This window comes from Xenopus laevis, chromosome 3S, assembly GCF_017654675.1.
Source record: "Xenopus laevis strain J_2021 chromosome 3S, Xenopus_laevis_v10.1, whole genome shotgun sequence".
Lineage (NCBI taxonomy): Eukaryota > Metazoa > Chordata > Amphibia > Anura > Pipidae > Xenopus > Xenopus laevis.
This window is the reverse complement of record NC_054376.1, coordinates 16,729,167-16,744,076: the sequence shown is the minus strand read 5'-3', so window position 1 is coordinate 16,744,076 and position 14,910 is coordinate 16,729,167. Positions and strand designations below refer to the sequence as shown.

Sequence of the window (14,910 nt, the reverse complement as noted above, 5' to 3'; positions counted from 1 at the left end):
ATATCAGGATGCCTAGAAGAGTATCTGCATATAAAATAACACAGCAACAATTGTATTCCTGCAAAAATCATGTGTGTGTTTACCTGATTTACCTGCAAGTTGCATTTTAATACATTGTGTGCAATTAAGGTTGCCACCTTTAGGTTACTTGTACTCCAGGCAAGGGGGTGGGAATTCACGTCAGGTGGTGGGGCGTTGACTTCATGGGTGAAACTGGTGACATTAGGAGCAGGATCATACCATCTGGGGCGGGACTATGACATGGTGATTGGCGACTGGCCAATTGGTGTGTCAGTCAAGGTGAATCTTTGGAAAACCCAGACAGCCTCTCTGCAAACTGTGCTGTATGATTCAGAATTGGAGTGGTGGCAACCCTAGGCACAACTGTAACAAGCGCATGGCCACAATTTTGCTGGAATTGTAGTAAAGAATGATGCATCATGGGGAAAAATGACAAACTGTCTACTAAAATTGCATTTTGCACTCTGAATCAAATGACCTTTCAAAAGTAATTTTTTTTAGTAATTTTTTACATTTGAATGGGAATCATGGGTTAATAATGTTTGGGGAGCCCTGATTTAATGTTTAAATGATTTTCAGCAGACTTATGTTGATCCAAATTTAAGAAAGAAGCCTTATCTGATAAACCCCATCATCCAAGCATTCTGGATAACAGCCCTATATTTGCATTTTCCATTTTGTTCTTTCTCTGCATTCTGTTTCCTCAGGGCAGTATTTACATTCAGAAAAAAACAATTAACTGTGAAGTTTCAACTATATATATATATATATATATATATATATATATATATATATATATATATATATATATATATATATATATATATATATATATATATATATATGTTGTGAAAAACAGATGCACACTGGGATTTTTGAAAAATTAAAAAATACTTTTATTTAATACATATACTTATATTTAATATGTTTCGGTCTCCATTTAAGGTCTTTGTCAAGAGACAGGGTCTTGACAAAGGTCTTAAATGGAGACCGAAACGTTGACCTGATCAACTTTTAAACATGTATTAAATAAAAGTATTTTTTAATTTTTCAAAAATCCGGTGTGCATCCGTTTTTCACAACATTTTTGTATTAAGGTACGTATGGATAGCACCTGGGTCAGAGATTGCCATATTGAATGGAGTGCTAGGAATAACTTTGGGACTATTCACAGATATAGTAAACGATAGATTTATTAAGTTCTACAAACTCCCCCACATCAACCCGTTTCGGTTCTACTTGAATCATTGTCAGGATGCACTCAGAAGTCATCACATGGTGCATAAATTCAAACAACCACCCATCAGTGAATAGTGTTAATTACATATTGTGAGCAATTTGCATAACAATCATTAATACCTCAATTTATGTTTATACATCAACTGTAATATTTAAAACACGTATTTAAATAATGTATACAAAAATGTGCAATTTATAAACCTATAGAGTGTAATCATATATATTTAAAACACATATAAAACAGCCAGCATTAGTTGCCATTGTATTAATATTGCATGACTCTAAAAGAGAAATATATACAAGGAACTCTTGGAAAAAAGAAAACCAGTTTCATAATAATATACTTTTTTAGTTATACGTGCCATTGGGTAATCATAAATAAAAAAAACCTGCCATTTTAAAAAATAAGGGCCTCCCCCTGGGATCATATGATTCACGGTGCACACAAACAAAGCAAACAAACCATACAAGTTAGGTCACATGAGCCAATTAACAGACAGAGTTGTGTCTTTGCTTCCATACTTCTTCCTGTTACAGTTAGAGCTGCAGTATTTATGGTCAAGTGATCTCTGAGGCAGCACAGAGAATATCATACAATGTCTGCTCAAGGGAAAAGATGTAAAAGGGCAATATTTACTTAAATATGTATTCCAATTTGGAAAGATTCTTTAATATGTCACTTAATATGATATAAACGATCTGTTGCTCAAGTATTCATTTTGTGTGTATAGTTTTCCTTTAACATTCACTCGATGATGCATTTCATTGGTGACTTGTAGATGTTTGTAATGGGTATGGAGTCGGACTGAGATTCAAAATAGGCCCTGACATATCAGGTAAAAAGAGTTCCAAACAGCTCCCCACAGGCCCAATAAATAGTTGTCTATGTATCTTATAGCAGCCCCTCTGGCATTTTTCAGAATCTACAGGTTCTGGCCCTCATTGGTAACAATCAATGCTATCATAATTATAGAGGAGGTTAACATAATTATATTGTAGAGTAATATGTTCTAAGCAATTTTTAATCTTCTTGTTTTCATTATATATTTTGTTTGCTTCTTGAGCTGTTACCTTTTTCCAGCCTGCAACTTAAATGTCATCGGTTGCCAGGGTCGCTGACTCCAGAAAGGAAGAAATACATGTTAAGGGTAATTTACTTAAAAATTGCAGTGTGCAAAGTGCTAATTTGAACACAATTCGCCATGTTTTTTTTCCCGCAATTCAAGCGTAATTACAGCCACAACGTTTTTTTGAACTGGAGGAAATGGCATCTGATGCATCCATATTCAAGTTGGGGGTAGCACCAGAGTTCTCCTGAGCCCATAGGTGCAAGTCAGCGCTCTACTCACCCCCCTCTTTAAGTCATATGTATATTCTAACTTTATAGCTGCATCTTGGTTGCTAGCCCTAGCAACCAAATACTAGTTAAAATCCCATGCTTTAAACCTTCAGAACAAAAAAAAGGAAATAATAAAAAAAAATGAAAAAAGGCCAAATGCAAAACTCCCCAGAATATCACTCTCTACATCATTCTTAAATATAAATCGCTGCTCACTGTATGGACTGAAATTCTTTTTTCTGTATGTGGATTAATTCTATACTATTACTCATCTGGGGCATTGTCTTTAGCCTTCAGCTTGACTCGCTGACTTTCCTGTGACACTAACATTTTGACACAGCCGGTCTGACTGGCAAGGAGTTGCTTTGCTTCATTTCTGGGTTTGGAAAGGTGATTCCCTATGATGGTCCTGAGGCAGAACATGTCCAGGACATTTTGTGGGCTAAACTCAGAGGACTGCAATAAAGGGCATCACGTTACACATCCCTTGCCTAACCTCTGATACTGTAGCAAGCCTTACAGAATCTGCCTTGTTGCACTGTATTAGTCACTGTGTAATCACTTATACTCCGGGCTCCAATTTTTATTTTACAATACCGATAGTTGTCCTGAACATTTCTCTCCTTTGCCAATTGCAAAGGGCTGAAGTATCATTGTTCAGTGTCAAATACATTCAGTATGAGGCAAGAGAAATCTAGTGGCTTTACATTATGTAAATGTATGCTTTTAGTGCTTAACTGAATAAATGTCCTGGTCTTACTGAACCTTCCCCATAGGCAGAGAGACAGTACATTGAGGTGCAGTGCCTTTCCTCATATAGGAATGTCCTCGTTCAATATCCATTTCAAAAACATATTATTAGTAGCTAGGAAACCAAACAGAGGCAAGCCTGAAAATCCTTGTATGTTATTGTTCCACTGCCTTCAGCTAATAAATGGTGATAGCCTTAAAGCAGCCACATTGCCTGCTCGCTCCTGACTTCACACAGTTAGATTGCCCTGTTCTGAAGTGGAATATAAAGAAGAATCCTTGCTGATATTCTTTGCTGAATGGTGTGCCAGTGAATGGAACAGGATTATATGTTGCAGAACTGTTCCCTTTCTCTCATCAAAAATTCAGTGTGGCACTTCAATACAGTTCTTTATTCCATTCATTATTAAGTGGGTGTTTCACCTGAACTAATACCTTGTTACAAGCTTGGCATTAATCATTTGAGGGTTGACCCGAAACCAGTGGCGACTCATGGGTTTGACCACCAGTTGGGCAGGTTTAAGTTGAAAATTGACCAACTATTGCAGGTTAGGGTTGGGTGCGGGGTCAGACTGGGAAACTATAGGAGTGCACAGAAGTAGTGTACAGAGCAAGAAGATGTAGGTACGGGTTTGATGCAGGTCCTACAATGGCAACATTTTGTGAGTTATGGTTCAGGTTTAGGTTTTGTGAATTAGGGTCAGGCACACATGCTAAGATCCACTTGTTTGGTCGTGAGGTCATTAAATGAGGACATTTTGGCTAAATTGGGATGATCTTATAATAACGAGAAACCTGCGATTTTCAAACCAAGCGCCATTGATATACAGCTGATTTTCTGCCAGATATTTATTTGTTTGGACCTCCTGATGGCCCCATACACAGAGTGATAAGCTGTCGACTTGAAGAGAACTGGAAGAGCTGGATCATGAGATTTTATCAGCCCTTGGGTTCATTAGATTGAGTTTACCAAAACCCAGTCAGAGATTAGCAAATTGGCAGCCTGTATGGGGACAATACATTAAATTAGCCCAATGTGTGTGTGTGGCCACTATATGGATGTCTCTACATTATACCTGAGAACCAATAGAGCTAATTGTGACTTCTTATTTATTTGTCCATAAATAAAGCTCTGCTTAATATTACAGTTCATTTCGACTCTATTATTAAGCCGATCCCTTGCGTCTAATAGTTACATAGTCAAGTTTGGACCAAAGTCGATGAAGTTCAATAATGTATTTGATAATGTATTTTATATTTTATAAAGAAACAAGTGCAGCCTTTGTGAAGAAGAATCTAGAATGCATTTCACTAGCACTACATTTAGAGGCAACAAATATGAGTCAGATATACTAATGGCAAATAGTCAAGTTTGGACCAAAGTCGATGACATTCAATAATGTATTCGATAATGTATTTTATAAAGAAACAAGTGCAGCCTTTGTGAAGAATCTAGAATGCATTTCATTAGCACTACATTTAGAGGCAACAAATATGAGTCAGATATACTAATGGCAAATATTCACTTCAGGCTAATGGTGACAGACATACTGGGGCATTGTGACTGTTATTGGCCTGATTATGCCCAATGTGCCACAGCCCTAAAGTTTACACATCCTGAATGTACAGGAAATTATTTGCATTCCAAAACTATTATAGTTTTCACATCCCATTGCATGTAAAAATGTTTCCCTGCTTAATACTACAGTTCATCTGCTTCCTAATGCAAGATGTATTTACATATGTCATAACACCCATCCATTGTTTCTAGTATTGTCTCTATGTAGTCTAAAAACCCTAGTGATAGGTAACTGTCTTGTTAAAGGATTAGAAATAACTTCTGGCGGTTAGAATGAAAATCAGCAAAATCTTCAACCTTAGACCATTTTTTTATTCTTTTTGTACTTTATAAATGGGACCCATAAGGCTAGTCTGAGAATCTGCTCCTCCACTGCTGCCCTATGGGCCAACTTGCCTGCACCCAGAAACATTACCTTAGCTCGGGTGTAGGCAGACACTTCGGATTTTGTTGGTGAAAAATTTGATTTTGCATTTTGCATCGAAATCTGCCTTGTCTGCCGGCACCAAAGCAAAGGTAATGTTTCTTGGTGCAGGCAAGTCGGGCAGAAGGGGAGCGTCAGAGGAAGGTTTCACCACAGGACAAAATCCAACACATCTGGTCCTAGCCTAAGGGAACAGGGGTCATTTAGGAGGTCATTTAGGAAATGGAAGGCATGGTGCAAAATGCAAAAAAAAGACACAATCCACCATTTATTTTCTCTTTGTACTTTGCCTTCTAGTTTAGATCAATAATCACTGGGCTCCTTTGACAGCCCCCATGAATACAATGCTGTCTGTGTTTAGCAGCACTTTATTCATGAGGGTGAATGGAAACAAAAGGTATTACTTCTCCTGCCCCCAACTTGTACACCATTTTAATGTGGCAATTAGGGTGCCGTATAGCAGATACAGTAGTACTGGCCCTATGGTAGGGGAAAGGACAGGGCTGACTTTTGCCCACCGATTCTGCATTCTAAACTTTGCTCCAGGTTTTTCTCTGGTGTAATGTGCAGAACCCAACTAGACCAAGACAGGTGTTCTCCTAGCTCTCACACTAAGGGGTGCACTTCTGCACATTTATCTCGGGTCCTTGTTGAATGATACTTATAGTTTTAGAAATGTTGAAAATGTAGTGCAAATGGCAGAACAATTGTATAGGCACAGTTCTGACATACACATCCAAGAGTTGCATAGGGCACATATTAAATCTAAAATTAGAAATGCTTTCTTGGGTGTGTGCATTGTTCAAGATAATTTCTTGGCAGAGAGACCACACCTGAGGCAAAAATCTTCACGTGCAATAATGAGCCAAATATTTGACAGTGAGTTCACAATGAGGCAACTGAGATCAAGCGAATGCCCTTCGTCTAATAAGAATAATAGCCAGATACAGACATTTGAACTAACTCTGTAGGAACAAACTGGACTATTTCTGTGGTTCTGACAAATAATCCTATAGATTTCATCTTCTCTGTGCCCATCAGAAAAAAACATGTAAACATCCAATCCCTCCCTTATAGGAAGATGTGTATGTGACACTGATGACGTTTGTTGACATCAGGCTTTAGCCCTTCTGAAAGTTCAAAGTACTAAAAATAAAGTGCTCAACTACGTCAGCTTGTCAGGTCAAGAACCAGTTTAACCAGCTAACCCCTCCTGCAATTCAACTCACTAATGTCCAAAAACAAATGTAACAAAGTAGCTAATTTTCTGTGTGCAAAGTGACTATTATGTGTTTCAATGAGAGTTTGTCCATTGTAGGAGCAAATCACTTTCCCCTCGTATATATCCTAGTTGCTTTGTTTGATTTCTTTTGCCTGCATTCTTCTCTAAAAGAATCTGACTCTTTTTCCTTTGCTCTAAATTAGCAAAAAGGAAAAAATGGGTCAAACGCGTTGACGTTATAGCTTTTTTGTCACGCACTTTTTTTTTTTTTTTTTTTACTATGCATTAGCGTCGATGGGCATTTTTTTTGGTGGAGAAACTTGGTGAAATAATTTTCTCATCCCTATTCTTCACCCAACAACTTAGTTATCAATATTCTCATTGGTTTTAGAGTTTTTTTTAAACTCCTAAGAGGGATAATTTATAAACACTCGGAAGATATATGCTTTCACTGTTCAACCTGCAGCTGGCTGAATAAGCTAATCACTGGTTGCTATGAGATACTGCTCAGGTGCAAAGTTGCCCAGTGTTTATAAATGAGCCCCACATTTTTAAAACCATGAATGTCATTATGTTATTAAAAGATCCAATTATAAAAAGTATGAATAAAAAAAGGGCTTAACAATGCTCACATAAATACAAATACATCTAATACCTCTAAAAATGAGAGGTTTTTGGACAATTCCTAGCAAAAAAAATCCAAAAACCTCTAAAAGTCTGAATTGATTAAAAGATTCCACTGACTTCTTTAGGACAGCGACAACTTTGACTTGGTGATATTTTTGCATGAGAGGTTTTTGTGCATTATAAATTTTACATTTTTAGACTTTTTTTTTTTTTTTTAAATTTAATTATTCGATTTGGAAACTATGGAAGACAGACTGCCCATAATTTTGGCGCTTTCTGGATAAGGGGTTTCTGGATAGCAAATCCCATACCTGTATAAGAAGGATTCATTTATGCAAAGAGGACTCACAAGAAAGATATGGGGATTCCCTGTATTTGTATGTCTATTCCAGTGGTTCAGACAGCGAATAAAATGTTAATGTATATTTTGCTGTGTTAGGAACAGTAAAGCAAGGGTATTTTTGAGCTTAGTATCCCATTAATCCTCCTGCTTTATCATTCTCAATGTATCTAAAGTCTTTTTTTAGTACTTATTCAAGGTTTGTTTTCTTCTTTTACTCATAAAATAAGCTATACCATGAATGATGGTATTATCTAGATGTTCTTTGGTCAATAAATTTATCTTCACTGTGATGCCAAGTTCAAGAGGGACTTTTACTTAAAGGGGTAGTCTTTAAGTTAACTTTTAGTATGCCATAGAATGGCCAATTCTAAACAACTTTTCATATTGTTTTCATTTTTTATTTTTTAGAGTTTATTAATTATATGCCTTCTTCTTCTGACTCTTTCCAGCTTTCAAATGGGGGTCGCTGACCCCATCTAAGAATGAATGCTTTGCATGGCTACACATTTACTGTTACTGCTACTTTTTATAATCCCTCTTTCTATGTGATTATATTTTTATATTGCATCATTTAAATTAGGCAGCATGAGTGACTAAAGCAAATTTAGCATAGTGTGTCTTGACCCATTAAGCCATAAATAATACATACAGTATCTACCCAATTGATGATACCTGTTATTATTGTATGAATTGTTTTATTTGACAGAATCTTTGGAACGCCAATGAGATCTATAAAATAGGTACAAAATGTCACATTTACATTTAAATTCACCATATAATGAACGCATGCTTTTGAAAGAGTCGAGAAATGTCTCTCTCTCTGTAGAAATAACGCAAGCAAGCTCACAGGAAATTAAAATTAACAAACATGGTTGCAGAATAAAACATTAGAGGTCCTGCTCACAAGCTTACAGTCGAAAGGATTGGGTAGCTATAGTCACATAAGGTTTATGAAAACCTTAATGATTATGTTGGTTTTAGTGGTGAGCACATCTGTCCCGTTTTGGCAAAACAAATTGCGAAACAATCTTGAAACGAGCAACAATTTTTATACATGCAACTCTTTTTTGTCCAAATGCATTAAAGTCAACTGGGTCCGAATAATTTTGATGTGTGTAAATTTTTACATGTACAACTCTTTTGTCCAAATGCATTAAAGTCAATGGGCGTCCGAATAATTTTGACATGCAAAGATTTTTTTGTTGTAGGAATATTTTCTGCCGCAAATCCATGCCTGGCAAATAAATTCGGCCAGCACTAGTTATTTAGCTTTTTATTCAGCAGCTCTTGATGATTTGAATAAGAGACTGGAATATGAATAGGAGCGGGCCAGAAAAGAAGAATCAGTAATAAAAAGTAACAATAACAAAAAATTTTAGCTTTACAGAGCATTTGTTTTTCAGAAGGGAGTCTTTGACGCCCATTTGAAAGAAAAAGGCAAATGACTAAAACTATAAAAAAATAAATAATGAAAACCCCAATTGAAAAGTTGCTTAGAATTGGCCATTCTATAACATAATAAAAGTTACCTTAAAGGTGAACCACCCCTTTAGGATTGGAGCTGAATTGTAGGAAGGACTATTATTGGCCATGAATGTGAGTGGCAATAGTAATTTTTATTTGAAGGGAAATGAGGATGCAGCTAAGCCCAGATTTGTGGAAAGGCCACAAAGGCATGCAGTCAAGGGCTGCAGAATTTTAGGGGTGGCATTCCATCCAGCTGCATTGCAATAGGTTCAGAAGCACTGAAGACATGCAGGAGATTTGCTAGCTCTTTAAATCTCCCATTATTAGTATTATTATTATTATTAATAATAACATGTATTTATATAGCGCCAACATTTTGCGTAGCGCTGTAAAGTAAATGTGATTATACAGCTAAATCACATGAATTATACATAGAACATATGGAGTTACATACATTACAATCAATACCAGTACAAAAGGTGCAGAAGGCCCTATGCAGAAAGAGCTTACACTCTAAAGGGAAGGGAGTAATACACAAGGTGTGGGAGCGTGCAAGATCGAATTAAGTGGGTGAGAAATGTGGTATTGTATGTGGTGTTGCGTTTGGTAGTTAAGCAGAGTGAGGGTAGAAAGAAGTGCGTTTTAAGAGATTTCTTAAAAGCAGAAAGGTTAGGAGATAGTGGACAGACAGTGGGAGAGAGTTCTAGAGGAGCAGTGCAGCCCTTGCAAAGTAGCAATAACAATATTTGTTTTTTAGATGGGGTCAGCAATGCCCATTTGAAAGCTGCAAAGAAAAAGGCAAATAACTATAAAAAGAATAAATAATGATAATGAGTTAAGTTATACAGAAGTAGAGTTTTAGATAGCTCTGTGACATCTCTGTAGATCTGGGTGTCATCAGAATTAAGATAAATTGGCATCCAAAGGTTCCTAGACTTGATGGAAGAGTGAGGGGTTGTTCAAAGAGAAAAAAGGTATATTTAAAGAAAACTATTTAAACAAGATAAAAAACAGGAAATAGCAGTGTCATAAATATCAATACAAGATATATAGAAGGTGTAGGTGTCAAACTGTATCGAAGGTTATGGATAGATCTAAAACTATGAGTATGGTATTGTGACCCTACCCTACAGTTAAATGGCTGACACACCACACATCTGCTGGATGAATGTTATTGTACTCTACATAATGTCTCAATATCCTGCTACACTATAAAATATTCCTACTGGGAGTTATTGGAATTCATACGACAGCATAGGGGGTTGACATTTATGTGGCATATTCTATTTGATATGCCATATGTCCCTCATTTATTGATTTAGGAAACCATAAACCAAATAGGTCCTGCTTCTTACAGAAATCCAGGACCTTGCAGAACAGGAACAATGCAGAGCTTGACCATGTTTTTGTCATTGCTTCCATCTATAGTCCTGACTTTCTTCTTCTACGCAAATCCATGCCTTTATCATAATGACACATATTGTGGACTTACTGTAGAATTTAGAGCAGTGATGTCAAGAAAAATGACTCCAACCCAGACATTGTCGCCCTGGGGCAAATTTTTTGACTTTCTGCCATTTACCAAAGGAGTCTAGCCCATCCCTAACCTAGAATGCTGTTTTTCTCAATGCGTGACCAAACTCTAATTCTTGTATCTGTAGACTGTAAAAAAAAAATAAGACAATTCATCTTTAGTATTTGCCCTTTTTTGCAGGCATATATTTATTATATTTTAGTATATTAACAGTCAGTAGACGTTTGATTGCTTGTCACTCTCACTTTAAATGGAAATAATCTCTGCCCATGGCAGACATTGGTAGTGGCTTGTGGTCACTACACGGAAAAAGTCACTTTCAGCTCTTCAGCCTTGGCCTTTGAAATTACATGTTTATCATAACCCTTGGAGAAAAACCCACCATAGTTTAGTGCACAGTCCCTATCTGATAAGGTTAGGTAAACATACCTGTGTCCAGTATCTAATTTGCCCCAGTCCAATGTCTGTTATTCTCTGTACAAAATATTTTCTTTGCACTTAGTGTCTTGGGAACACTTTGAATCCTCAAACGATCGGGCTTCCCCATCTCCAGACCTGCCACTAATCATTCAGATCAAATAAAATGGTAAAAGAACAGATCAGCCGATGTTCTGCCCCTGACAGCAATCGTACGAAAGTTATGTTCAACAAAAGCTAGTGACAGTCTCCCACAGAAAATCGTACAATCGGTAATACATGCAGAGATATTATCGGCAGCCGACAGAAATTTTCTAACCTGTACGATCGACCAAACGACCGATCTCCGCCGGACGAAAAATTTCGGGACTCTCCACACACGTTCTGAAAATCGTACGAATCCTCCATTCATACGATCAGATCTTTGCGTCTATGGCCAGCTTAAGGGATGGCTATGGGCAGAAACGGAACTAGAGGGGGGCAGGCCCTGGCGCAGGACGCGCAGCCGGGCCCCCCGCCCCCCTCCGTACACCCGGAACAGGCCAGGAATATGCGGCGCGCGGACTGCCTGGCCCGCTCGCACCTCCTGCTCCCCCGGTAGTTACGCCCCTGGCTATGGGGTCACATTACTGTGATTAAATAAACAGACAAGACTGAAAGCCTGGGTACCTGTATGGGTATGGGACCTGTTATCCAGAATGCTTGGGACCTGAGGCTTTCCATAATTTTGATCTTCATTCCTTAAGTCTACTAGAAAATCATGTAAACATTAAGTTAACCCAATAGGCTGGTTCTGCTTCCAATAAGGATTAATTATATATTATATTGGATCATGTAAAATGTGTTGTTTTATTATTATAGAGTAAATGGAAATCATTTAAAAATATATGGATTATTTGGATAAAATGGAGTCTATGGGAGACAGCCTTTCTGTAATTCAGAGCATTCAGGATAACAGGTTTCCGGATAATGTATCCAATACTTGTATATGTTTATATTGAACTGCTTGTATGCACTGTACTTTACATTACAAACAAGAAAATACAGAACAAAGAGCAGGAACAATATAATATAACATGAGACACCATGGCCATAATATAAAATGGATGTGTTTTGCAGGAAGCTAAAATACTCATAGGTGCTATATCCCTTACCGTAATCTCAGTCTCCAAGGCAATAAAATCATAGTTATGGGGAAATATAGATTCTTCTTGTGAAAAAATCTCCAGAAGCAGTAAAACCAATTACAGAACACAGTAGAACAGACATATTACATGAAGTTAGAGTGCAGTGTATTGACTAATGATGGATCTTCAGGATAATATTGTTTGTCTGTGAATATTGGTGATGTGAAATGTTTAGTTCATAATCACTGGAAAATTGCTAGTTTAGGGATGATATTTTACTATAAAATAGTAAGCATTATGGCAGCGCACATGATCTTTAAATATGGAGATCTATGTGGATTTTTTACAGACTAGCCTACAGCAGTTACTGACAAACACACAGTTCCTTTAAAAGGTGCTAATGGACAACGGGGGGTAATTTACATTTCCTCAGGGTGCAAGTGATTTAGCAGTATGAGGTGCAAGAGCCTGCAATAATTTTTCTATAGTTTAGTGAGGGCATAAGACATTTTGTTTTTGTTTTACTGGTACAGAATACCTTATCCAAAAAAAAACATTATACATAAGGCTCTGTATTACAGCAAGGCCATCTCCCATACAGTTCAGTATAAGCTAATAATTCTAATTTTTAAAAATTACTTTCTTTTTCTCTGTAATAATAAAACAACTTGTACTTGATCCTAAATAAGCTGCTTGAATCCATGTTGGTGGCAAAACAATGCTATTGGGATGATTTTTAGCTATGATTTTTAGCAGATTTAAGGTATGGGATCCAAATTACGGAAAAACCCCTTATTTAGCTGTCTTATCTGACTGCTCTGGAAACAATTATATTCACAAGGTACATATTCATAGCGATATCTTCTCTATGTAGAGCAATTCAATTTGAGAGGACACGTCTGGTAGCATTTTGTTTCATAGCCCCGTCCCCACCCTTCCTTACTACTAGGTGCCTTGATTTTGGCTGTGTTAAATTATTACATTTCAAATACATTTTTTCTTTCTTTTTTTTTACAGGAGCAAAAATAACTTTGTTGAGAAATGTTGGAAAGACGTTTGTGTTGGAGACTTTGTCAAACTCCTCTGCAATGAAATCATTCCTGCGGACATACTGCTGCTCTACTGCTCTGACCAGAATGGTATTTGCCACATAGAGACGGCTAACCTCGATGGGGAAACCAACCTAAAGCAGAGACAAGTGGTCAAAGGATTTTCCAATCAAGTAAGCTCTCCTTATTTAAAATTTTCAGAAAAAGACAATTGCTGGCTTGAAGGTTGCAGCCCATTCTCTGGGTAACACTGAGCAATAGAGACCTATTGCTCAGTGTTACCCAGACACTGAAGTGTCTGGGTAAAAGTATTGAAGCTACATTTGAGGTAGATTAAAAAAAAATGTCCATCAAGTTCATCTTTTTGAAACCAGCTGCTAGACAATTTGTCAAACTCATAGTTAGCTCATGTGAATAAGTACAATATACAGGCCAGAGGTGAGGGACATGTGGCAGACATTTAGTAGAGTTTCATAAACAAGCTATAGTTCACAGCAAGGAAATGCACAATCAATGTAAAGGAGACAAAAAGGGGACACACAAGAGTAATGATCAAGCACAGGGAACAGGAAAGGGCATCCCACCCAATTAAAGTTTTTATTCTTAAATTGGCTTTAATAAATATACAGGTGGACTCGAACTGTAAATATACAGGTGGACTTCAGCCAGGAATCCATCATTTGGACAATAAAGTTCTCCAATAGAGGGTGATGCAATGCTCTGATACATTGGAGCGTTATTCAGATTTATGCTCCAGCTGCTCAGGGTTTTGTGTCACCTCCTAGTGTAGTGTAGTGTAAAGCAGAAAATTGTTGCTCTAGCACCAGGATTTAGCAAAAGGGCAGATATCATCTGGCTACCAGTATAGTCAAGATGATGGATTTGCTATCTTTAATATGGACATACCAATATCACTTTAATGTAGAAAGGCTGGAAGGCTGTATCCCATGATGCTTCAAATATTTATTCTGTGCCACTACATGTTTGGATTTGACTCATGACATGGCCAGGAATAAATGATTAAGGTAATATGGATACTGTTTCCCAGCCTCCATCCATTAACAGTTATTATTGTGCCCAAGAGATTATTGTGCTGTGAGGAAAGCAAAGAAGCCATGTTATTCTTGAATTATTTCCATGTTAAGAAGCAGCGGTTGCTGATCATACCCTAAAATGCAGTTTATTTGGGTTTTTTTTTATTCATAATATTATAATATAATCATAAAAAATATTATCCAACTATAAATTGGGACTTTCTATAAAAAAAGTTGTAGAATTGTAACAGACTCCAAAACTGGCAGCCTACAGTCTTGCCTTCAGTAAAAGAAAAAAATATTACATATAGCATTTTTCAATCATTATCCAGTAGCCCTGAATGCTATTAGAATAATATAAAGTCTATATCATTATTCATGTTTTATGTATTTTAAAAAGTACTAGCAAAAATAATGCATTGACCCTTTCAGTAGGCCCTGGCCTCTTCTAGACTTTCCTATGCCTTTCATTAAAATGAGATGCTGTGCCCTGACTATAATTAAAGTTTCTGTTACACTTGGATGTAAAAAATCTATTTCTGAATTGCTTCAGTGTTGGTGTAAGGAAACGCTTGTTAAATCGAGACATCTAGCATTAACTTGCACGTAATTATTCTGCTTCATTTTGGAAGCCGATGTCTGGAAAAACTGGTATTTCTCCTCAAGCAGACTAGGTTTATGGAAAAGTTAAATAAATTGGTTATGATAGCTGTTGTTCTTATTAAGTGTAGCCTACAG

At 37.0% G+C, this 14,910-nt stretch overlaps 1 protein-coding gene across 4 annotated transcripts in view; it reads left to right on the top strand.

Moving 5' to 3' along the window:
- The window catches only part of LOC108712644 (phospholipid-transporting ATPase VB), a 332,007-nt gene that overhangs the window by 274,893 nt on the left and 42,204 nt on the right, over positions 1 to 14,910 (top strand). For all 4 annotated transcript variants that reach the window (XM_041588036.1, XM_018254962.2, XM_041588037.1 and 1 more), the window contains one exon: positions 13,107 to 13,311. In XM_041588036.1, coding sequence (XP_041443970.1) covers positions 13,107 to 13,311 — 205 coding nt within the window. The remainder of the gene's footprint in view (positions 1 to 13,106; positions 13,312 to 14,910) is intronic.